General features: G+C 38.7%; 2 protein-coding genes across 14 annotated transcripts; one reads left to right on the plus strand and one right to left on the minus strand.

Annotated features, from left to right (window-relative positions):
• Positions 1 to 1,679: 1,679 nt before the first annotated feature.
• Positions 1,680 to 15,344, minus strand: LOC145549163 (uncharacterized). Of its 12 annotated transcripts, none has more exons than XM_081600944.1 (8): positions 14,647 to 15,344; positions 10,602 to 10,785; positions 10,418 to 10,496; positions 7,277 to 7,324; positions 5,690 to 5,772; positions 4,530 to 4,625; positions 4,261 to 4,422; positions 1,680 to 2,480 (listed from the first exon to the last, which is right to left on the minus strand). In XM_081600944.1, exons 4-8 carry the CDS (start codon positions 7,311 to 7,313, stop codon positions 2,343 to 2,345), a joined length of 516 nt encoding a protein of 171 aa, XP_081457070.1. In that variant the 5' UTR covers positions 7,314 to 7,324; positions 10,418 to 10,496; positions 10,602 to 10,785; positions 14,647 to 15,344; the 3' UTR covers positions 1,680 to 2,342. The 12 variants fall into 12 exon arrangements, with proteins under 12 accessions (XP_081457070.1, XP_081457066.1, XP_081457062.1 ...); XM_081600940.1 differs by having other exon boundaries at positions 5,690 to 5,784; XM_081600936.1 differs by having other exon boundaries at positions 5,690 to 5,796; positions 14,647 to 15,343.
• On the plus strand, positions 9,600 to 21,059 carry LOC103482093 (ras-related protein Rab-37). Of its 2 annotated transcripts, XM_081600933.1 has the most exons (9): positions 9,633 to 10,182; positions 15,899 to 16,009; positions 16,182 to 16,223; positions 16,393 to 16,459; positions 16,564 to 16,616; positions 16,871 to 16,936; positions 18,037 to 18,093; positions 18,179 to 18,255; positions 18,579 to 21,059. In XM_081600933.1, the coding sequence occupies exons 1-9, from the start codon at positions 10,027 to 10,029 to the stop codon at positions 18,682 to 18,684; spliced, it is 735 nt and encodes a 244-aa protein (XP_081457059.1). In that variant the 5' UTR covers positions 9,633 to 10,026; the 3' UTR covers positions 18,685 to 21,059. The 2 variants fall into 2 exon arrangements, with proteins under 2 accessions (XP_081457060.1, XP_081457059.1); XM_081600934.1 differs by lacking the exon at positions 16,871 to 16,936 and having other exon boundaries at positions 9,600 to 10,182.
• The last annotated feature ends 804 nt before the right edge of the window (positions 21,060 to 21,863 follow it).

Genomic DNA, 21,863 nt, shown 5'->3' on the forward strand with positions numbered 1-21,863 from the left:
GTGAAACATGGCGGTGTCCTTTTCTTCTGCAAGGGGCAAAGAAGCTGATAGAAAACTAACGAGAAGACGAATTTAAGGTAAACACAACATTCCTGGGGAAAATCTGTTGGAGGCTGACAAAAGACAAGAGACTGGGGTATAAATTCAGTTTGTAGCAGAAGGAAGACACTGAAAATACAACCTGAACTGCATGAGTGGATGTTCATTTGCTAGAATGACACAATCAAAGTTAAGACCTAAATCAAATTGAAAATCTGACAAAATATGGAAAGAATGTACAAGATTTTTGTTTCCCAATATGTAAGAAGCTGGTAGAGATATACCCAAAAAAGACTTGCAGCTGTCTTTACCTGTACTGACACAAGCAAACATGTGCCACTCCTTTCAGATTATTTGTAAAAAAAATAAATAAAAATCCTGAAAACCAAATCTGAACTCTGACCTATGTTTTACCAGTAACATACATTGGATGTTGTGGTTACAACATGACAAAATGTAAAAGGCCAGTATGTTTGCCATGGCAAGGCATCGTTTGTACCGTTAGTCGGTGTGTGGTTTGTGGTTTCCTTTGGTGAATGTTTGACCCTGGTTAAAGAGTAACTCTGTCCTGCCATACTTTCCCTATTTTAACAGTGAAAAATGAATCCAACCGTGTTAAAGTTTTGGCAAACAAGACCCTACCAGATTGGCTTTTTTCATGGTGAATTTCCATAAAAACCCCAAGTCAACATGCTTTGACAACAGAGTTTATGACAGGCACATACATAACTAGTGGCGTTTACTGGTATCAAGCCGGACGTGGCTCAGGTGATACAAAGCTCCCTACACTTGGCATCTTCGCTAAGAATCTTAAGAGTGGATCAATAACAGAACATCTTTCATCTCATCTCGCACCATTGATGATTTACCGTAAAGAAACCTGTTTGAATATCAAAATGCTTTTTGATATTCACTCTTGGATAAACTCCTGGTGAAAGATCAGATTAGATTATTAAATTAGTTCATTTTTTTTACCCTAGTGCCATTTCATAGCACAGTCGGGTAACTACGTATGTTCCCTTCAGTTGTTATAAAAATGCTACATATATAAAAAATTTGACTTCGTAATTTAACTCCTTGAAATTGGGCCTCTGTCTCTTTAAAAACTCCCGCTCTTTCTGAAACTCTGCCTTCAGGAAGTCACCAGAACAGTGCTCCTCTATTAACCCTTTAACAGCGTTACCATTGTTTCACTGAGAAGCAGCTCTAATAATGAGCTCAACTTATGTGCAGTTTCACCAGGTGTTTGCTAATTGTTGCTGGCTAGTCTGAAGGAGCTGAAAGGGGAACTTTAACACTTGTGGATGGGGGGGGGGGGAGCATGTAGTTGCAGTAATGAAAACTGCAGAAAACTGCATGAGGTGAAGCACACTCCATTAGAATATCAGAGCAACTTAATAACAGAGTTTGCAGTATTTCTATGCTTGATCTAACATTGAGTGCTATGAAAAACACACAATTTAGCTATTTGTCATCTTCTAGGACGTAGCGCATTTGTAAGAACTGGTAATAAGTCACTGCTCAGGAATTTAGTTCACTCGTTATTGCTTTCAGTTCAGTCACTCTGGAGGGTTTTCCATTAACGGCCCGTTTAAGGTCACTCCACAACATCATAGTTGGATTTCAGTAGTCCACTGACACACATTCATTTGGGTTTTTATTAACTTTTCAGAGGAGGACCTGCTGGTGTGATTTTGGGATGTTGAAGGGCCAAATAAACCAAGTGCATTTATTAGCAACAATTTACAAACGAAGTTGAGAAAATCCAACATGCACTGCTAAATTCATCATCAGATTTGCTATGATTAATGTTAATACAGCAACCAAGAAGAGTGAATGTTGAAAAAGCATGTGAAATCAAATATTCTCCATATGCACTTATAGCAACAGGTTGATGCAGATTTTTCTTTTTCTTTTTTTTCTATCTGACAAAAAATGTTTCTTTTTAGTTGCGTTGTGAAGAATCTTTGTGAATCTCTGGCACTGAAATTTCTCAAATGATTTGACTTTTTTACTTTAGAAAAACCTGGCACCTTCAGCAACGGCTTGTGCCCTTTTTGCTAATCGTCGTACGTCTGTCAGGCTCGTTTTGAGCCACCCTTTGAAAACGCGAGAAGGCAGCACAGTCATGCTCGGCTCAGGCTGGAGGAGCGCACAGCTTGAGTCAGAGTTATTAGCACGTGAATAACCCCCAAGAATTGAACAGATTCGTCAGCTCTGACTCAAACGGCCGTTCGGTTAACAGAAACAGTAGAAATGTCTTGGCAGCGGAGGTCTTCTCTGCCCGTCGGGGAGACAGAAGCTTAACTCTGCGCCGCTGTGCCACGCGTTTCTTCACACAAGTGTGAGGCGTTTATGGACAGGTGAACGTCCAAAGATTGATTGTTTGTTGGAGAAGCTTGTGGATTAGAAGAAAATATTTCCTCGTATGTTGGTGGCGGCTGGAACGAAATAAGACAACAAAAAAATATATATGTGATGTTTACAAACCAACAGATCAGATATTGTGAAAGAATTTGATGCTTAAATTGGTTTAACAAAACATCAGAGCAAAAATATATGTTATACAACCAGTGGTCACTTTATTAGGTACACAACGCTTGTAGATTTTGCCTGCAGAACAATCTGAATTGATCATATCACACATTCAACACAGTAAAAATTTAAAAAGACCTTTTGGTCAGTTGCTGCAGATTTGCTGGCTGTACATCTGTAGCTGCACTTCAACTGCAAATGTGCACAAGATGTTGTCGATATTCCACTAGTGTCGGAAAAACACAATTTAAAAACTGTGTGTTAAATAAGAAATGCATTTAGAATAACGCGTTTGCAAGTTTGTTCACGTGATAAGTTGCTAAAAAACAAGCCACGCCATCATCGTCCTACCACTTCCTGTCGTCTGCTTCGTCTCTTCCACCAGCAGTGACATCCGGTTGTTGATCACGTGACGCATGCGATGCAAAGAAAGTGTTTCCGTTGCAGTTTTGTGAAATACAGTAATTTCGATATAGACGAAAAACCATCACAAACTTATTTTTGAAAAACGTGAGGTTTTTCTTTTGTTTTCTTTTTTTAAACTGTTGTGTCTGTCTGCATCAAGCAAATGTATTTTTCATAATTCATCGTACCTTGGAACGCACATGGTAATGATTTGATCTTTGTGACTTTATGCATTACGATGCCACACTGTCGCCTTAAAGGGACGGACATAGTTGATACTCTGGCAGACTGAGGAATTTAAACAAAGGGGTCTAAAATGAAGAATTACAAGAAAGAAACCCACAAAACTATCACACCATTTCAACCAACCTGATGCTAGACAGGATGACTCCATCGTGTTATGTTGTTTATGCCAAATTCCGACTCTACTATCTGGAAGACTCAGTTTGATTGGGCTAGAGAATTCACTATTTTCTGTTTTGGTCGTACTTGTTCTCTTTGGTGTGCTTCATAATCCATTTTCATTTTCAAAGTGAGGACACATTTTGAGTTTGTGTGTTTGGCTCCAATGAGCTTTTACATCTGAGCGAACGATCTGATTAAATGAACTCTGGTTCCTTTAAAGCAGACCATGGACAGTTGATATGGAAGCCGCTATAGCCTCAGCTTCCTGTTTATGGCTAATCAGGGTGGCAGTAGCTTCAAGGCTTCTTGCGTTGTGCAATCAGAGTTATGATTCTGCATGTCTTAGTGTTAACCAGTGGTTATTCTTCTGGTCTGTCCTCTGACATTAAGAAGACATGTTCATCATACACAACTATCATTCAAATAAATTGATGATATTTCCTCTATCTCTAACAATTCTCTGCAGAACTGAGAGATTTTTGTGTGTAAAACCCCCCCAACATATCAGCCGTTTGTGTAAAACCATAAATGCGTACAGTGTTTTTCAATTTTACTTCAACAAAGTTACTTAAATCCGATTATATTTGACTGCCGTTCATTCATCACCCTTAGAATCGTTTCCTTACGGTTACAGGTGTAAATTTGGACTTTTATGTCGCAGCCACTCCTCCTATCGTGGCCACATTTCCTGGTGATAACAGACTCCACTGTGTCACGCACTCTGCTAGTTCTGCTGGGGAGAGAATCTCCTTAATAACCAGACCTGTTGCCGACATGTACAGCATTAAAGCCGCTCCATAAAAAGGCCTTTTCCCACTGGCGCGCCTAGTAAAGTGACCACTGATTCTTTAAAAGTGGAGAACTGAAGGACTTTACCTCATCGTGGCTGCCACCCAGGCCAAAGCGCTGAGCAATCATGCTGTGGATCTGTCTTTGGCGGTCCTTCTTCCGCACGCTTTCGTAAGATGGCAGTCGTGGCTGCGGGCCCGGCAGCTGGTAGTCGTTTGGCTTTCCGATGATAAACAGCGTTCCAGGAAGCTGAGGAACGATTAGAGAAAAAGCCAAACGAGGCATTTTCGTTTTCAGCTCTCATGCACAGCGTTAGGGTTTTTTTTTTTTTAAGAATCCTAAGTGACACTTCTTACCTGTGATCCCATCGCTCGCTGATTCAAGGCGGCACTGTGCCCACCGTGGGCGATGCCGATGAGAGAATGTCTGCTGCTGTACTGGGGCAGCTCATTCTGGGAATGAAGTTCAAACCCACAGCGAGATTAGATACATGTGTGCTCTAAGTGCAGTTGAAAGCATAGGTTTACATACATAAGAACAAAAAGACACACACACACACATTTTCTTTATTTCACTATAAATGTCCAAAGCAGTTTTAAAATTACAATTTCTCAGAATTCTCACTTTAAAGTCAAAATTGCAATTAAAAAAAAAGAGTCAGGATTCTGATATTAAACTCAGAATTCTTCCGTCTTTTTAATCATTTTCTGTAAATATATATACTTTTTCATACTACCCTTAAGTGTTCAGGAGTGCTGGACGCCGGTGCCTGATATTGTAATACATTTAAAAAGTCTTACTGATAGACCACAACTCTTATTAACTGTAATTATTACAGAATTGCATATCTTATCTGCTATGATTTTTATTTTTAGATTAAATAAGTCATTACTCTTGGACTCTTGGTACAACTTCTGGCTCTAAAGAAAAATTTGAATCACATTCTCAAAAGGAAGAACTAAAAATAGTTTTGTTTTGTTTTGGGGGTTTTTGTAAATACTACTGCAATATGAAAAGATGTAAGGTCACGACTGACATCTATTTATGAAAAAAAAAATCAAGGTCATTACAATGAGACGTAATAACCTTCATTGTACTAAAGGTTACTTATTAACCTTTATTAACTGCCTTTCAAGCTAAATTTTTTTAGTTTTAAATATATTTTTAACTAAAAGAAAAATGTATTGACATTCATTTCACATTTGATATTGACGCAAGCTGGAAAAAAAAACTCCTACTGCATAAAGACAGTTATGACCACTTTGCTCTTAGTGCTAGATTTTGCCACCAATAAACTGAGTCACAGTTTATGGCACAGCTTTTTCAGACCATGTTTAAAAAGCATGTCAGCATGACGGGCTGCCCTAAAACCGTTTCCATGGTATCAAACCGCTACACCTTACTATTTAACTTTAATGCCCCCCCATCCCTCAGCCTGATTTCACTTTATATCTTATTGTACAACCAAGGTCAGTATTAGGATATTGGAACATGTGGAACCGATGTTCCTTCTTACTGCATATTCCTGTGTCCTGTAGGGCCCCAGTCTGCAGCAAAGTAGGTCCTTTCTGTAGAGCACCACCACCAGCAACAGTATCACTAAACAGAAGACTGCACATGACCCTGAGGTTAAGGAGAAACGCAATGAAACAGCTTCAGCAGAAAGACAGAAAGATGAGGAAAGCACAATCCCCATAGAGAAGGCAGCAAAGTGGCTCAGCCACGGGACGAGGCTCAACTTTGTTGCAACTCTAATTATTGTGTTTCTTAAATTTCATCTGACAGGTGTTTTAAGGTTCTATGTGCTTCATTTCTGCACCATATTCACAGCTCAAACCGCACGGAATACGTGTTGACGCAAACGCTCCAGGAGCAGCAGCAGGTGGAGGTCGGAGTTGCGTTTTCCTTATCCACGAGGACAGCAAATGCAGATGGGATTAAGACATTTTCAAATATGAAGCTAAATGAATGAAGTCACCCTTTAAAATCGCTTTGAATGACTTTCTTTAAATGTTCACTGCACCGCTGCAGATTCTTAAAGATGGCAGAATGATTCATCCCTTCAACTGGTTAAAGTTTATTAAACTTTAAAAGGTTACAGGTCTGGACGATTCTGAGCCAATTTATGAGATCTTATTAGAATTACGTGCTTCTACGTTTACAGGAAAATATTCCCTGTTGTTTGGGGGGTTTTAGCTCAGTGCCTTTGTGTCTCTGTGTTAATTTGTCTCGTTTCGATCGCACATGTGACAATACTAAACTTTGAGTGCTTTCATCTTGTTATTTCTGCATCTTGTAATGAGCAGGTCTGTTTTCGCGGCCAGGTCGATAATTAAACCGCCGTACAACACACTGCTGGTCTGTGCAGGGTCGAGGAAAAGCATCTTAAAGTGGCTGTGACTTATTTTTAAAGATTTGTGTGAACAGTGGAAGTCTGTGGTTACGTATCACTCAGGAAGTGACACTTTGCAGTTCGTTGTCAATGATAGTCAGTTTAAAAAAGGCTACACTGCAATATTTTACATTTTTACAGTGCATCACTTTTACCTCCACAGTGTCAATCTGGTGTGTTTCGCAAATATAAGCAGCAATAGTACAATTTTTGTAATATTAAAAGTATTATTGAAATACAAAATTCCTTATTGTAGAATCATTGGACTTGAAGGAAAACTGTCTCACTTTAATAGTTTGCAAACACTTCAGTAAAGTCTAATGTGGGGAAGAAAATTGCTTGAAGGAATTTCAGAGCAAAATTTTGTAAACTAAGGCAATAAAAGTAAGGAAAAAAAGAATACAGAGTAATTTCTGTCAACTATTTGAACATGTATGGAAACTAAATTCAATTAAATGAGGCTGGAACTTTCTTTTGTTTTCTTTAAATTACTGCTTGAACCCAAAAATGTTTATGGCAGATAACCAGATCCACACGCAAACTTGTTCAAGTCGTTGATCAGACTCAAACAAGTCTTGTTGACGTTTTCTAGCTTACGGCAAGACGGTCTAAAACGGTGTACAGAACGATCCAGCGAATTCGTACATGACATTGTTTTCTCCTCAGAGTTCAATCCTGTCCGCAGAAACAAGTCAAAGACAAATGATTTACCTGAACCCAAGATGACAGTCAGCAGGAACGGATCCATGGCAGGAGACCCTGGTGGAGCCAGAAGTTAGAAAAGTTTAAAATATATATATATTCTCAGTCTCTCCACAGGGTTTTGTTCTCTGCATACATAAACGTCTCTTTCAAATGAGTCCTTGCTTTCCACTTGAACTACAAGGGAACAGTCTTTATGCTTGGTTTTTTTTTAACTATCTGTCCTGAGCCAGTGAGTAAATATTAACGCCGTGTAGAGAGAGAGAGAGAGAGAGAGAGAGAGAGAGAGAGAGAGAGAGAGAGAGAGAGAGAGAGAGAGAGAGAGAGAGAGAGAGAGAGAGAGAGAGAGAGAGAGAGAAGGTGCGTCTCCTGCCCCCATTCTGGGGGGAAAAAACATAAAACACGGGTACTTTGAAGCTGAGTCTTTTGCAAACTCTAGTGGAAGCTGCTGGAAGTGCAAACAGACAGAAGAAGGTATGGTAATGATCAAAGCAACAGATCGCACATATCTTTTGAATTACTTCCGAAATGCACAACAAGTAACATAGGATGAGGTTTTTTTTGTATTTTTTGATTACCCCACTATACAGTATGCTGTGTTCAGTAGCAGCTGGCTGACAAAAGTGGCACCACTATTCAACAAATGTGTTATAAAACGTTTTATTCAACTAACTGGGCAAAAATGTAAACTAGTTCAACTAGTTCAATATGAAGCAGTAATTTGTTCATTCACTTGAAAATGCTGGTGATGCTGATTAGAGGACACACCTAAAAGTTAAACATGTCCCTGTGCTCACATTATTTTTCAGTCTTTTCTAGAGGTAGCATCTTTTTGGTCCAGGCATGTTTCATTAGTTTAGAATTTAAAACTGCTGAACCATATTTGAAAAGTCATCTTTGCAATGTTTATTATCACTTTTGTCACAATCTTAAGAGTACCTTTTTTTTATTGAATTACATATATATTTAGAATGTTTTCTAAATATATAAGCACCATATATTTTATATATTAGCACTGTGATCACAGTATGTTCCAATTAATCTTTTGGTTTATTTTAATTGCTAATGAAGTACACTTTATGAACATTAGCACGATAAAAAAAAAAAAAAACCAGGTACATTTTAGAGGAAATGTGAAAAATATTTCACCAAGGACAGAATATTGCTTTAATTCAATGTCCCAGCATTCCAGTATTACCTCAGACCAACTAAAAGATCTCATTCCTAAGAACAGCGAGGATCAACAACAGAACATTCAAATTCTCTGCACTACTGCACTTTACAGAAACCTACAAGAACGAACAATGGAGCAATTAAATCCCTGATAGGTTTTTATTTCCCATGGAAACCTGTTTTTGCCAAAGATAAATATATATTATCTCATTATAATGAGATAGTATCTCATTATTATCTCATTATAATGAGAGTATCTAATAATTATCTCATAATGAGATACTATCTCATTATTATGAGATAGTATCATAATACTATCTCATAATAGTATTATGAGTACTATAATAGTACTCATAATAGTACATAATAGTACTATTATAGTACTAATGAGACATTATATTATGTCTCATTGTTATAATAAGATGTAAAAATATCTCATAGAATAATGAGACATAATGAGATACTACAATATAGTATTTAATTATAATGAGATACTATCTCATTATAATAATGAGTATTATGAGTGTTAGCTATCTCATTATAATAATGAGTATTATCTCATTATAATGAAATACTATATTGTAGTATCTCATAATGTCTCATTATTCTATGAGATATTTTTACATCTTATTATAACAATGAGACATAATATAATAATCTCAATATAATGAGATGTTTTCTCATTGTATTGAGATAGTATTACTATATTGAGATATAATACTATATCTCATTATAGTAATGAGATATAATGATATACTACAAAACTGTATTTCATTATGAGATAGTTATCTCAATATGAGGTACTATCTCTCTATCACTGATGCTGTTCTCTGGAGTGTGACCTGGAGCTAATGCTGCTCACTGATGGATCTTAAGTCATTCACCTAAAACTGGACAGGGTAAAGACAAGCTTCAGTTAAAGAACTGAGAAAAACAGATCATATTCGGAGATGTAAAACTGAAGTTATCTGCTACATTTATTGTTAAGGACCAATAATATTTTTGCTGTAGAGTCACTAAACTGCCAATGTTTGATGGTTTTCAGGCACAAATTATTTATCACTTTGTTAAACAGCATTACAGTAAGTTCCACGACTCCCTCTCAATGTTATTTTATTGTCCTCAAGTCGAAATACAAGGGAACTACTGATCAAGAAAATACAAATAAATCCTCAAACGTGTTTCCATAGCCTCTGCTCCTCCATTCATGCTAACGTCCAAATCATCCACACAATCTCCAACTCAGTGTGTTGCTCTCTCCATCCTCCGCCCAGCTGTTACACCGCGTCAAGCGTCGTGCGTGTTAACCATCACGACGCGTCTTTTTTCTTTCTTTTTTTGTTTTTGTTTTTAATGTTAAGTGATGTAGAAAGTGAATCACCCCCAAGGAGGAGCTTATTTAGGAGCGCGGAGAAGCCGGAGGAGGAGAAGGAAGAGGAGGAGGAGGAGAGCACTGAGACCGCGGTGCTGCGTGGGGGAGGTTCTGGTCGGTGCGTAGTTTCTCAGCTCTTTCTGTCTCCTTCTCCTCTCCGGGTTTTCCGCGGATCTGTCGTTTCAGCGGCGCGCGGTGGGAGAGCACGTCCGGGATGGAGCGGATGGAGTCAATGGAGCCGATCTCGGCGTGCTACAAGACGGCATACCCGGAGATCAACCCCGACAGCGGCTACGGCTCCGGAGAGAACACGGAGAACCAGGCGAAGACCCCGCCGGCTCCGAGCTACGACGAAGACCTGGTGCATAAGGTAAACAAAGCTGCTGGAGGCAAGATTTCTCCTTTTTTTTAAGCCATTATTATTGTTTATTTGTTTGTGTTTTCATCATTTATTTATTTATTTATTTATTTATTTATTTATTTTTATTTATTTATTTTTTTTTGACTAATTTGTCATCGGCTCCGGTTATAGCTCGGCGCTGTCCGTGGTGCTGATCCGGACTTTGATGCAGTTTTCTCTGGAGTTGGTCTCCTTCCAAACTCACTCAGGCATCCGATCAACTCCCAGCACCGACCATACCCTCTCCTTCTGGGGGGGTGATGCTGTCAGCTTAATGTTCCACTCTGCCGGAGAACGAAAGAAGGCTTTGAAAGAGGCCAATTCTATATATATATATATGATTAGTTGCTGTTTTTATTCTCTGCACAAGAGGAAAATTTCACACAAACCATCAAAATGTAGGGGGAAGAAATGATGAAAATCTGCTCAACTAGGTTAAATGTAACATTCCCATTCTTCTTTCCCCATCCACCATTTAAGTTCCTACAGGACGGTGTTAGCTGTGTTAGTCTGTGGTTTATAAAGTGCAGCAGTACATTGAATCTCTTCCCTCCAGCTGACTCAGAGGCTTCACTATCAGTGGAGCAAAAAACATAAAGAGAGAGAAAAAGAGAGAGAGAGAAAAAAAAACAGTCCCTTTAGGCTTCAGTCAAATGTCACATCGAATTACCAAACTCTCCATGAGCTTAAACTCAAAAAGCCTTCAGCTGGCTTGAGTCCGCAGCACACTACACCCCTCTTTAACCGCCCAGCATCCAACGAGATAAGCCCCCTCAACTCTCTCTGAGTGGATGTGGTGTCTCTCTGAGACACGATGAGGAGACCGGCTGTCTTAAAAGCCGGCGGTCAGATTGGACATGAAATGGACCTGATTGTATGTTAACCAAAAGCACTTTGACTTAATGCCTCTAATGACCCCCGAAGACGTGTGTGTGTAGGAGTGTGTTTGAGCATGATTCACGGCTAACTGAACGACAGTAATTTATCAACAGAAATGAAGCTGTGAAAAAAAAAAGAAAAAATTGGCTGAAATCATTTTTTATTTCACCAATCGGCAGACTGACTTCTGCTGTTTCTTGTGTTAGAAATAAACATGATACAGCTATCGTTGTTCTGCACCTAGCTCTCTGTTACTGATGATTGATGAAAGGATCAGTTTTCTTGATCGTCCAGAACCACAAAGTGAGAGATTTAGTCGCATTTAGGAAGTTTTGAGAACAACATCCAGGGGTGTCCAGGAAGGGCATGTATTGTTCCTTCCTGAGAAATGTCACCACCGGTGAGCTAAAGACATTCAGACAACCACCGTTTGTAGAGAAAAGCACCAAATAAGCCACTTCTTTCCAAAAATAGGAACAAAATAAAATAAAATGAAGTACAAGAACGGACAGAATATTGATGAAAAAGCTACACTCAGGTTTTCTTATATGATAAAAGCCACACTGGGCCCCTGCATTGTGCTAACAGTGAAACACTGATTCAATCTGTTTGTGGATTTGCTTCTCATCCATTAAACTCCCGGCTCTGCCAAACAAGACGGCAGTAAACAGAGCGCGGTCACAATGCCCTTCGAGAGCAACTGCTTCCAACAGTCCGGGCCACAATTTGAAGATTATGTATGTATAAAAAAAAAGGCACAAAAACGAGATGAAGCACCATGTCACAGGAAGCTAACTATCTGAGATCAAATCCAAGCACCAATGAGACCATAATGAGTCAAAATGAGGCGGGATTTGGTTTCAAGGGGTGACAATGAGCCTCTCAGAGCAGGCAAGTAAGTAGGACGTTATTTATATTTTTTTTAAATCACAAAGTGCTTCGCAGTCAATTGATACGACAGCACAAGAGCCAGCAATGACTAAAAGGAGAAATGTTTTAAGCATATGCTACAAGACTGGCAAGACTTACTGACTGAATTTTGACCAATTTCCAACCATTATAAAAGAGTCATAAATCTTTGAAACTTACGGAATGTGTAATCGTACTTAAATCAATTTCTTGCCATTTTACTCTCTACCAAGCATTACAAAACGTCACAGACGAAAAACAATCTATCGCCACATCCTGTTGCATTTCATGCCGAATTACTGGGCTGGTTTCAGAGTTGCATTAGGTGCTTATTTGGAGATCTTTTTCAGAACATGAAAGGCCTGTTGATAGAAAATTCCCTATCGAAGTTTCTGAAACACGAGAAGAGGCGGCAGAGACGTAACGAAGGGTTCATTCCTGAAGTAGCAGCTGAGGAGGAGGAAAAAGTGGGAGAAACTGGATCAGGATTTCCACACCGAAAGCCCAAATGTGTGGGTTGGAGGAAGTCGAAGAGATTAATCGCTTCTACTTTAAGTCATTAAACAGCGCTATTCACTTGAAAGGCTGGCAGGTTGTAAGAGAATGCATAAGTTAGACAAAAAAAAAAAAATATATATATATATATATATATATATATATATATATATATATATATATATATATATATATATATATATATATATATTGCCATAGCTCTACCGCTCAAACCGACTTTGGCTGTAAGGATTTTTTCTTTATTGGATTATATTGTGATCTTTTCTGTTTCTTTGTTTTCTTGTTCTTCAAAATAAAGTGTGCACAAATAAAATAGCCACACTGATTTCCTCTGCAACAGCAGCAGGTGCATTTCAGGGCAAACTAGGGTAAAATCAAGCCTTTTTGTCTCTGAAGAGACAGAGACAGTAATTATACATGTGAGCAGCACTGATGCTTCTGTCTGCCATCTTGGCCCGCCTCCGTTTGTCCGTCCGCCTTCTGGGTCACTGACAGATACACACTTTTCATGTGTATCTGTGTTTCATTCGTTAATTAGCGACCTTCCCTCGTTCTCCCTGCTCTTCGCTCTTCCCCAGCTGTTCTGCATCCCGCTGGTTTCTAAATCTTCCCACTCTCTCTGTTTCTAATCTTTTCGCATTTGTCTCCCACTGCCAACAATTGTGAGAAGTGTAGTGCAAGGTTTCCGTGTGCTGCTGGTGTAGGTTCGCTGTGTTTTTTACGGAGTCTGAATTCAATGCTGGAAACTTTAGAGCGGTTCATGCTTTACTCTGCCCACACAGCCATACGTACAAACACCTGTTTTAATAACCGCGGTGTCACTTTGCTTTTATCGGCCTGGAAACAAACCTGACCCAAACGCCACATTGAATCTCTGGAGTTTTGTCAACGATGAGATGAAAAACACCAGAACGAGCCATGCAGATGAGCCGAAGTCCGCTACAGTATTGATGCAGTAATTTATGGAAAAGGAGCCCCAACCAAGTACTGAGTACATGAACTTGCATGAACTTTTAATATCTATACCTGTACACCATGTGTAAGCAGTAGTAAAATGATGGTTCCATTAGAATTAGACATAATCCTAAGAAGAATTTTTATTAACTCTGGCTTGTTAGTTGTTTGTACTAATTTAGAAATTGGAAAAATTATTGAATTAAAGTGCTACAGTGGATCTTGGACTATGTAGTTTAACTGGTGAAAGAACGTATACTTCATGATCCATCAGTATTTGTTATACAAGCAGTACTGTTAACATTTGTCTTTAGGGTTTTCATATTTTGGGTCTGATTTCGGTGAAACCGCACATAGTATGTCATTGATTGATAAAAAAAAAAAAAGACAAATAAAACAACAACAAAAACAAAAATGAATATGCACACTGTTATATCTGTGTGTTTGACAGATGCCAGGTTGCAATATCCTCTGGTTTCAAATTCGCATCTTTTTATTGCTTATCCGCAGCCAGAAATAGAAGCAATATGGAAACTTGTCCTGAGAGGTGGGGACGATTTCAATTCTCTGACATTGCGTCTCTAATTTTGCCAAACTAAGGCAGCAAGAAGGCAGCCATGTTCAGTTGCATAAACAAGAGAAAGACTCAGAAATAATAATAATAATAATAATAAAAAGGGAACCCTGAGGCAGAGTAAAAACCCTACAATACAACTCTCTTTCTTCCTCTCTGACACATGAAAGTAAAATCTTCTTAAGTGCAACTTCTAACTCCTAATTGCTTCCAGTCCCCAGAGGGGTTGGATGATTCAGACTCATTTTCCCCTCGTCTACTGTCTATTAGCACAGTCATAAGCATTAAACAGCTTTTTTTTTTCCCCTGTACAGATTCATGTGATGTTTGGAAGATTTTAGATTATGAATTTTGAAGTGGAGTTCGGCGGGAAAAAAAAGAAAAAACAACAAAGACACGGGTGTGGCCAGTGATAAAATAGTGGGGTTTGAACTCATGAATATTTATCTTCATAACTAGAACGTGAAGTTTGCTAACGTCTGAAACGATGCTAACGTCTCAAAACGAAAATGAAAAGCTGTGTAGATAGCTAGCGGACTAATTTCAAGATGCCAATTGACCACTGCAATGGTATTATTAAAAGAATAAAAGTGTGTATTTACCCTCGTTGTCTAATTCTAAGCCCAGATGCCAGAGCAGCTTCCCTTCACTTTCCGTCAGTGACTCAGTTGGACAGCGTCACGTCTGTGGGGGAGGGAGCGGGGCCTCGGTGGTGAGACTCCATAAATGAAAAGCAGCTCAAACAAAGATGACGAATTCATTGGTGTCCCTGGCGACTGACTTGGGAGCTTCTGAAAGCTGTCTTTCAGTGATTTTTTATTTTTTTTTTACATTTTTTTATTGCCTTGAAGGTTACATTCTCCAGCTTATGAGTCACGCTGCGAGAGCGGTGCACGGCGGAACTCCTAGAAAAGATATTATCATTATTCGAGCAGCTCGGAGGGGGGAAGAAAAAAAAAGAAAGAAATTTCTTGGATGACGCAGATCTTTGTTCATAGCTGAAGTATTAATAGGTTTTAAGAAGTTAAAGCAGAGAAAAGTCTTGTCACCAAGAAGTTAGATATATTTACTTGTAATATGGAAGAAATATGGAATACCTTCTAAATTAGACAGAGTACAACCAAAGTCAGAACATGTTATTATATAACGCCATCCATTTATTAAAATCTTGCCCACTGAAGGAAAATGTGTGGACTGCGTTGTTTCAGCCGTTCTTCCTCCTAAGCAAACATGGGGTGAAGGTGTGGACAGTAACAACCTTTTTGTTACTAAGTACAAATTAGAGCTGCAGCTAACAATTATTTGTAGTAATCAATGTTTCTTCTGACAATTAATCGATTAATCGGATAAGAAATTGGCGCCGTATGCATACTCTTCATTTAGCCCCCTTAAATGTTGTATAAAGCCTTTTTTACACAATACTAGGAATACATTAAAAGATGCAAATTAACAATTTAATAATTTTTAAACAACATTAAAAATAATACAATATTAGAAATGCAAATGAGCAATTAATTTAAATAAATAAAACTCTTATTAGTATTTTATTTCACATATTAAATGCAAAATGTGTACATCTATAAACAGTTCTGGTTAAATTACTGCCCTGACGGTTCTCTTCTCGCCTTCATACTCTTAACAGTTCATCCATTACTAAATTAATTAATGATTATTTCTATAACCAATTCATTGTGATTAACTAATCATTTCAGCCCTGGTCAGAATTCTCAAACATCCATGCAGATTATGGAAACAGCTTCACTGTTGGCCTAATGCAGGCCACTCGGGGTATGGTGATGATTGTAAAAAAAAAGAAAATCTTAATATTTGTGTTTTGTTTATGATTTCTTGCAGACAATCTTGGTCGGGGACAGCGGCGTAGGGAAGACCTCTCTTCTGGTTCAGTTTGACCAGGGCAAATTCATCCCAGGCTCCTTTTCTGCCACAGTTGGAATTGGATTCACGGTACGTTTGGGATCCACAAACTACTGGAGACCGAAGACTTTCTCCCATCTCGATGCCATCACTCATGTTCCTAAGAGACTTGTTTTTTTGTTTTTTTTTAAGTGTCAGCTCCTCTCTAATAATATTATTTATTCTTGCTTTTCTCATTTGTCCCTTTCACCCCTCCCCTCAGAATAAAGAGGTAACTGTTGACAACGTAAAAGTCAAACTACAGGTCAGTGTTCACATCCGTTTTTAACAGGCAATGGATTTACTTCACGAGTAATAGAGTATTCCTACATTAGCTGATTTTTTTTTGTTTTATTTATTTATTTCAACTTCCTTTGCTATGTAAGTGAAGACAACAGGCGATTAGAAGCAGATCAGAGTGGTTTCTGTTTCAGATTTGGGACACAGCAGGACAGGAACGCTTCAGAAGTGTGACTCACGCATATTACAGAGACGCACATGGTGAGAATGAATGAATCACAACGTGAATTACAAAGTTCTTTGTACATGCGGAGCCGTGATTTGCTTCTTTCTTCCTTTTTTTTTTTTTTTTTCTTTTTCCAAAGCTTTGCTGCTTCTGTATGACATCACCAACAAATCGTCGTTCGACAACATCAGGGTGAGTCTCACACTCGCCAGCGACGAAAACATAAAGTAACCAGGGGACCTGGAAACTAGTAAGACCTGTTCGAGCGTAGGTCAACGTAAAACGCCACCTTATTAGAGCAAACATTTGCACATTTTCCCACCCTATGGTCACATGTGCAGCGCGGGTCGTTGTCAAACATCTGTGTGAGAGAGTCTACTTGCAGGAACACTGTAACACACCGCTAACCACCTTCTCTGTGTGCTTGTTTCGTTTTCTCGGTCCAGGCGTGGTTAACAGAAATCCATGAGTATGCACAGACCGACGTAGTCATCATGTTGCTGGGCAACAAGGTGAGAAGGCGATGTTTGCAGAGCTCGGTATGTAATGGAAGCTAATCGAATGCAGAAGGTTGTGAGCTTCGGTGAAACAGAGCGGAAGTTGCTAAGTTTGGATGTGGTGTTCAGATATGTTAATAGCAATAAGTCAAAGATGAGGATGATAGCGTAGAGGTATTCCAACCTCCAAGATGCAGAGCTTAAAGGTATTGTCAATGGGTGTGCTGTGGTGGCGCAGGGGTTAAGCACAAACCACATATGGAGGCCTTAGTCCTCAACGCAGCTGTCGCAGGGTTGATTCCCGGCCTTGGCGACTTTTACTGCATGTCTTCCCCCTCTCTCACTTTCCTGTCAATTAACTATCAAATAATAAAAATAAAAAAGATTTGCTAGAAGAAAAAAAAGGTATTGTCAAAATACCACACTGTTAAAAAAAAAGTCTCTAATTTGTGGTAAGATACTAGTAGTTGTTAGAATTTTACAGTATACGGTAAAATTTTAGCAACCACAGCTCTCCGTATGTTCTGTAAATTAGACATGGTTTTGTTTTACAGTGCAGTAGAACCAATTAGCAAGCGGGTCATCAATTATGAGAACTTTTGGGCCATTTTTGACTTTCCAATTGTAATATCATGTAAATACACACAGATTTTTTTTAATGTCTCACTTCATTGACCTCTCGGTAGAAAAATATCGAACAATTCGGGCATCATTCACATCATTTTATTCAGAAATATAAATCAGCATATAGTGAAATAACAGATATGTTTTATGTTGCACATTTCCCATAACTGAAGAGACGTCTTACAGAGTCGATTTAGGAATACATTTTTGAAATATGAGAAGGAGATTTCGGGGAGGAAACAAGTCACAAGCAGTCAATCTCGAGTGTTAAACTCAGAAAGTTGAACATCCACAAACTCCAAACATTTATTTTTCTCCAATCTTGTTCTTACATGTGAGGGAATACAAATACATTAAAACATGTTCAAATACATGCCGCATGAAAGCTGATTTCAAAAGCAGTGATCTAACTAAAAGCTACGCTGCACAGGAAAATCTGCTCACTACATTTAATCTAATCTGAGCATCTCTGTGCTGCGTCCATGTTTCAGGCCGATATGAGCGGCGAACGAGCGATCAGGAGAGACGAAGGAGAGAGGCTGGCCAGAGTGAGTCTCCGCACAGCTACACAAAACACCACTGACACTACGGGTTCTGCTTCTGACCGCTGTTTGCTCCCCTTCGTTCATCCAGGAGTATTCGGTCCCTTTCATGGAGACGAGCGCCAAGACGGGAGTCAACGTAGAGCTCGCCTTCACAGCCGTAGCCAAGTATGAGGCAGTTCATACGGGTTGATGGGGGGCTGGAGGGAAGTGTTCACCTGCTTTTGATAAGTTTATTTCGCTTTTGCTTCCACCCCAGATCAGCAAACAAATTTGAAAGTCAGATAAAGATAAACTGTGGTGGCAGCCTTCCTTTGTATTTCTCACAGTGCTGGGGGGAAGATTTGTGGAGTAATTATTTAAAAACATGTATTTTGTTTTATTTTAAGATGTTTCCAATTCATTTTTTTTTTTTTACCTGGGACATGAGGGTTTCCAATATTTGTCATTGTTTTTTTTTTTACAGCAGTTGTTTTTGTTCTGTCCGTCAGGGAGCTGAAGCACCGGGCCATCCAGCACCCCAATGAGCCCAAGTTCCAAATTCACGAATACATCGAGTCACAGAAGGAGAAGTCCGGCTGCTGCAGCTACTTCTGAGTCTCACCTCCAACCACAGGCTGTCACAGGGTACGCAGAGAGCCGCTGAGTGGGAGGAACCTCCCTGCCGCTCCCAAAATTTTTCGCTGCCATTCATGGGATATAAAAATTCACAAGTACGTCCTTGGAAGAGTCGAGTCGAGGAGAACATGGAGCCAGGTATCAACGTGGACGATCCACAGTTTACCTTCTGCCAAGAAGAGATTCTCCAAACTCTCTTGTCATCAGAAGCTCACGCTTCGCGATGTGCAAACCGCATTTTTAATCTAAGGGAATATTGCCTTATGAGTTTCTGTACTTAGCTAGCGGCGGACTTTCAGAGCGTGAGCACAACTTTAGCCAAATTGTTGAAGATATGCCTTTAAGCAGCTGCAAAACTCACATCGTGTGCAATGCTATGCAAAAGTATCTGTACCCCCTTACAGCCAAAATCGTCTGTGTATTTTATTCACGCTTTTGGTGGCAGACCAACACAAGACGTACTTAATTGCCATACGGAGGAAAAATAATGAAACCTTTACTAGTAAAAATCCAAAAAGTCTTGAAAGTGTGCACTGGGCTTTGACTGGGCCACTCTAACACATAAATATCATGTGTTTAGAGTTATTCTCCTGGTTGATGGTGAAACATTGGGGTGGTTTCTGAAGGCAGTTGATTACATTGAAATTTTTAGTCACAACAGAGTAAAGGGGTCCAAGTTCAAATGTGCGGCATACTTTTCAGATTTTTTTTTTTTTTTATATGCATTGATTTTCTTCCGCTTTGCAATTTCTTGCTTGTTTTATTTGACTCACTGCATAAAGTCAAAGATGAAACATGAAAATGAAACTTTAGGCACAGCATTTTCTGCTGGGAGGATGTACAGTAACGCCAGCCTGTGTGGATATCCTCCCATGAATACCATAATAACTGAGTCATAGACTAAAGTCTAGCCTCCAGCTTACCAAATAAGTTCCTTTTATTGAGAAGCCATGAAACAAACGACACTTAATTTGTATGTACTTGCAGATTATTGTGATGCTAATATTACCATGGATTACCATGGGTTAGACATTTGTAACATAGCCGGTTTACAGGCATCTTGCTTTTTGACGGTTCTCTGCGTGGACAATATTTTGGTGTGTTTTTGTTTCGCTGTTGTTTCAAATGCAGCTAATTGCGTCGCAGGACGCTGTCAGCGAGACTCTTTTTGCCAACTTAATGTTATTTTGCGTGTGTTGAAAAATGCAAATATGCTAAAAAAAAAAACATCGAGACAAACCAGCTTCTTACTACGAATGTAAGACACAAAGAAATGAAATCTCAAGACAGGGACACGGTAAATGTGTAAAATGTTTGCAGAAATCATTTATGAACATAAATGTAAAGAAATATATATATCCTATTGAATTCAAAGAAGTTAAATGATCTAATTGAAGTTTTTCTTTCTTTTTTTATTCTTATCAATGTGTTATTTAAATCCATTTGGTTGCAAAGACATTAGTTTCCTAAAACCAGCTGGAAGAGCAGAGGAAATATGGGATTGCACTGCTGCATAAAAATTCAAACTAATGAGCCAAAACACTCCGGGCTCTTTACATCCATCAGCTACTGGAATTTATTTTGAGTCTCCTTCTGTATATACTGTACTTATTTGTTCTAGAAATGCAGCAGACGTTCTTCTAAAAATGCACTGACGCTTACATTGAACTTGCTCAAAGCTCATGCATTTTACTTTTATTGCTAATTTTGAGGTTTGGTTCTTTTTGCATGTAATCCTGGATTGCATGTGCCTTATCTGTGAAGGTTCCACTTAGAAATATATCTAAGCCAAATTCTTTTAAGCTGGAAATAAGAAAAAGATTTCGAGTCAAAGCTCAGGTTAAAGTCGTGTTGCAAAGTGCATCGTTTAATTATAATTACGCACAGACACAGTTGGAAGAATGCTGTTACTAATACAGAGATGTTAAGCAACCTAACCAACTTTTGCATTTTCTAATTAGCTGAAATAGTTATCTATTTGTTTTTGATAGAACTACCTGTTGGTTAATTATGAACCATTAGAGTCAAAATATATAATTTTAGCAACTAAACCAATGAGCTGACACGAGCTAAGCTGCTGCACAAAGATCTTTGCACCAACCTCATATTTTAATGTGATGATTAGTGAAGCCTTAAATAAACAGTGATGTCAAAACAGCACCTCTGTGATAACCGCGTTACAATGTTTATGCAATTTTTTTTCCCCTTCTACGACGATATGCAAATCAATTCTCTCTGTATTTCAAATTAGACAGTGAACGTCTGAATGCTTCGTGGATGCTTTATGATGGTTTAGCATGTGTTTAACGTGTCATTTGCTGAATTAAAAAGTAAATAAATTATTTTTAACCAAACTTCCATCTTTCCAATAGTCTTTTAAGATGTGGTTGACAACTGTTACCAAGGAAGCCTGTGAGTTAAAGAGAAACCAGGGTAAGAGTCGTGGTTGTTTTGGGTTAAGCAGCAGAACTGTTGCTCAATCATATTTTCTTTAAAGTATCCTGAGGGCAGCAACCTCAGTTCAAAATCAAAAGCAGAGTACAGCCATGACAACTATACATCTGAATTGAGACACAGCCAGAAAAGTGATCAGGAACGAAAGAAGAACAAAACTTCCTGTTTATCAGCTGAGCCTTCAAGATAAAAGTTTGGCCTGGGAGAACGCGACCTCTCAAAAACAAATTAGGTTTTTGCCGTGCAACCAAGATCAACATTCTTCATTTTTTACATGCACTTTATAATGAATACTTTATTTTCTAATACAACTCCATCTGATGCTATCTCTAAACATTTTTTTTTTCTTAGAAAAAATTCTGTTGGGTTATTTGGAGACCCAACATAATTGGTGGTGTTGTCATAGAAATTCATATCTGTTGTAAATGTGCTGAAAATGGGATCCTTAAATTTACTTTAGCTGCACATACGTTTGTTTATATTCATGTTGTAGAAGTCCAAATGCCTAGTGAGTCAAGTAGGATTGTGACTTGGGTTTTCAACTTTCCAAACTGCATTTTCTTTCAAATACCTTGGATATTCTCAATGAAAAACATCTTGTAAATAGACCATATTTCCACAAATAAATTGGATCCACAGAAAACTCTGTGATTGGATGAATCTGTGAATACTAAATGGGAGGAGATTAAGTATTACTTGTGGAA

This window comes from Poecilia reticulata, chromosome 19 (genome assembly GCF_904066995.2).
Source record: "Poecilia reticulata chromosome 19, P_reticulata-male-v2, whole genome shotgun sequence".
In the NCBI taxonomy this organism is placed as follows: domain Eukaryota; kingdom Metazoa; phylum Chordata; class Actinopteri; order Cyprinodontiformes; family Poeciliidae; genus Poecilia; species Poecilia reticulata.

Coding starts and splice junctions, on each gene's coding strand:
- LOC103482093 (XM_081600933.1), top strand. CDS start 10,027: ATGGAGCGGATGGAGTCAATGGAGCCGATCTCGGCGTGCTACAAGACG. Junction 16,460..16,563: donor ATATTACAGAGACGCACATG/GTGAGAATGAAT, acceptor CTTTTTCCAAAG/CTTTGCTGCTTCTGTATGAC. Junction 18,094..18,178: donor AAGGAGAGAGGCTGGCCAGA/GTGAGTCTCCGC, acceptor TCGTTCATCCAG/GAGTATTCGGTCCCTTTCAT.
- LOC145549163 (XM_081600935.1), bottom strand. CDS start 5,869: ATGGGGATTGTGCTTTCCTCATCTTTCTGTCTTTCTGCTGAAGCTGTT. Junction 4,626..5,689: donor ACAGGACACAGGAATATGCA/GTAAGAAGGAAC, acceptor CTTCATTCCCAG/AATGAGCTGCCCCAGTACAG. Junction 4,423..4,529: donor AGCGAGCGATGGGATCACAG/GTAAGAAGTGTC, acceptor ATCGTTCCTCAG/CTTCCTGGAACGCTGTTTAT.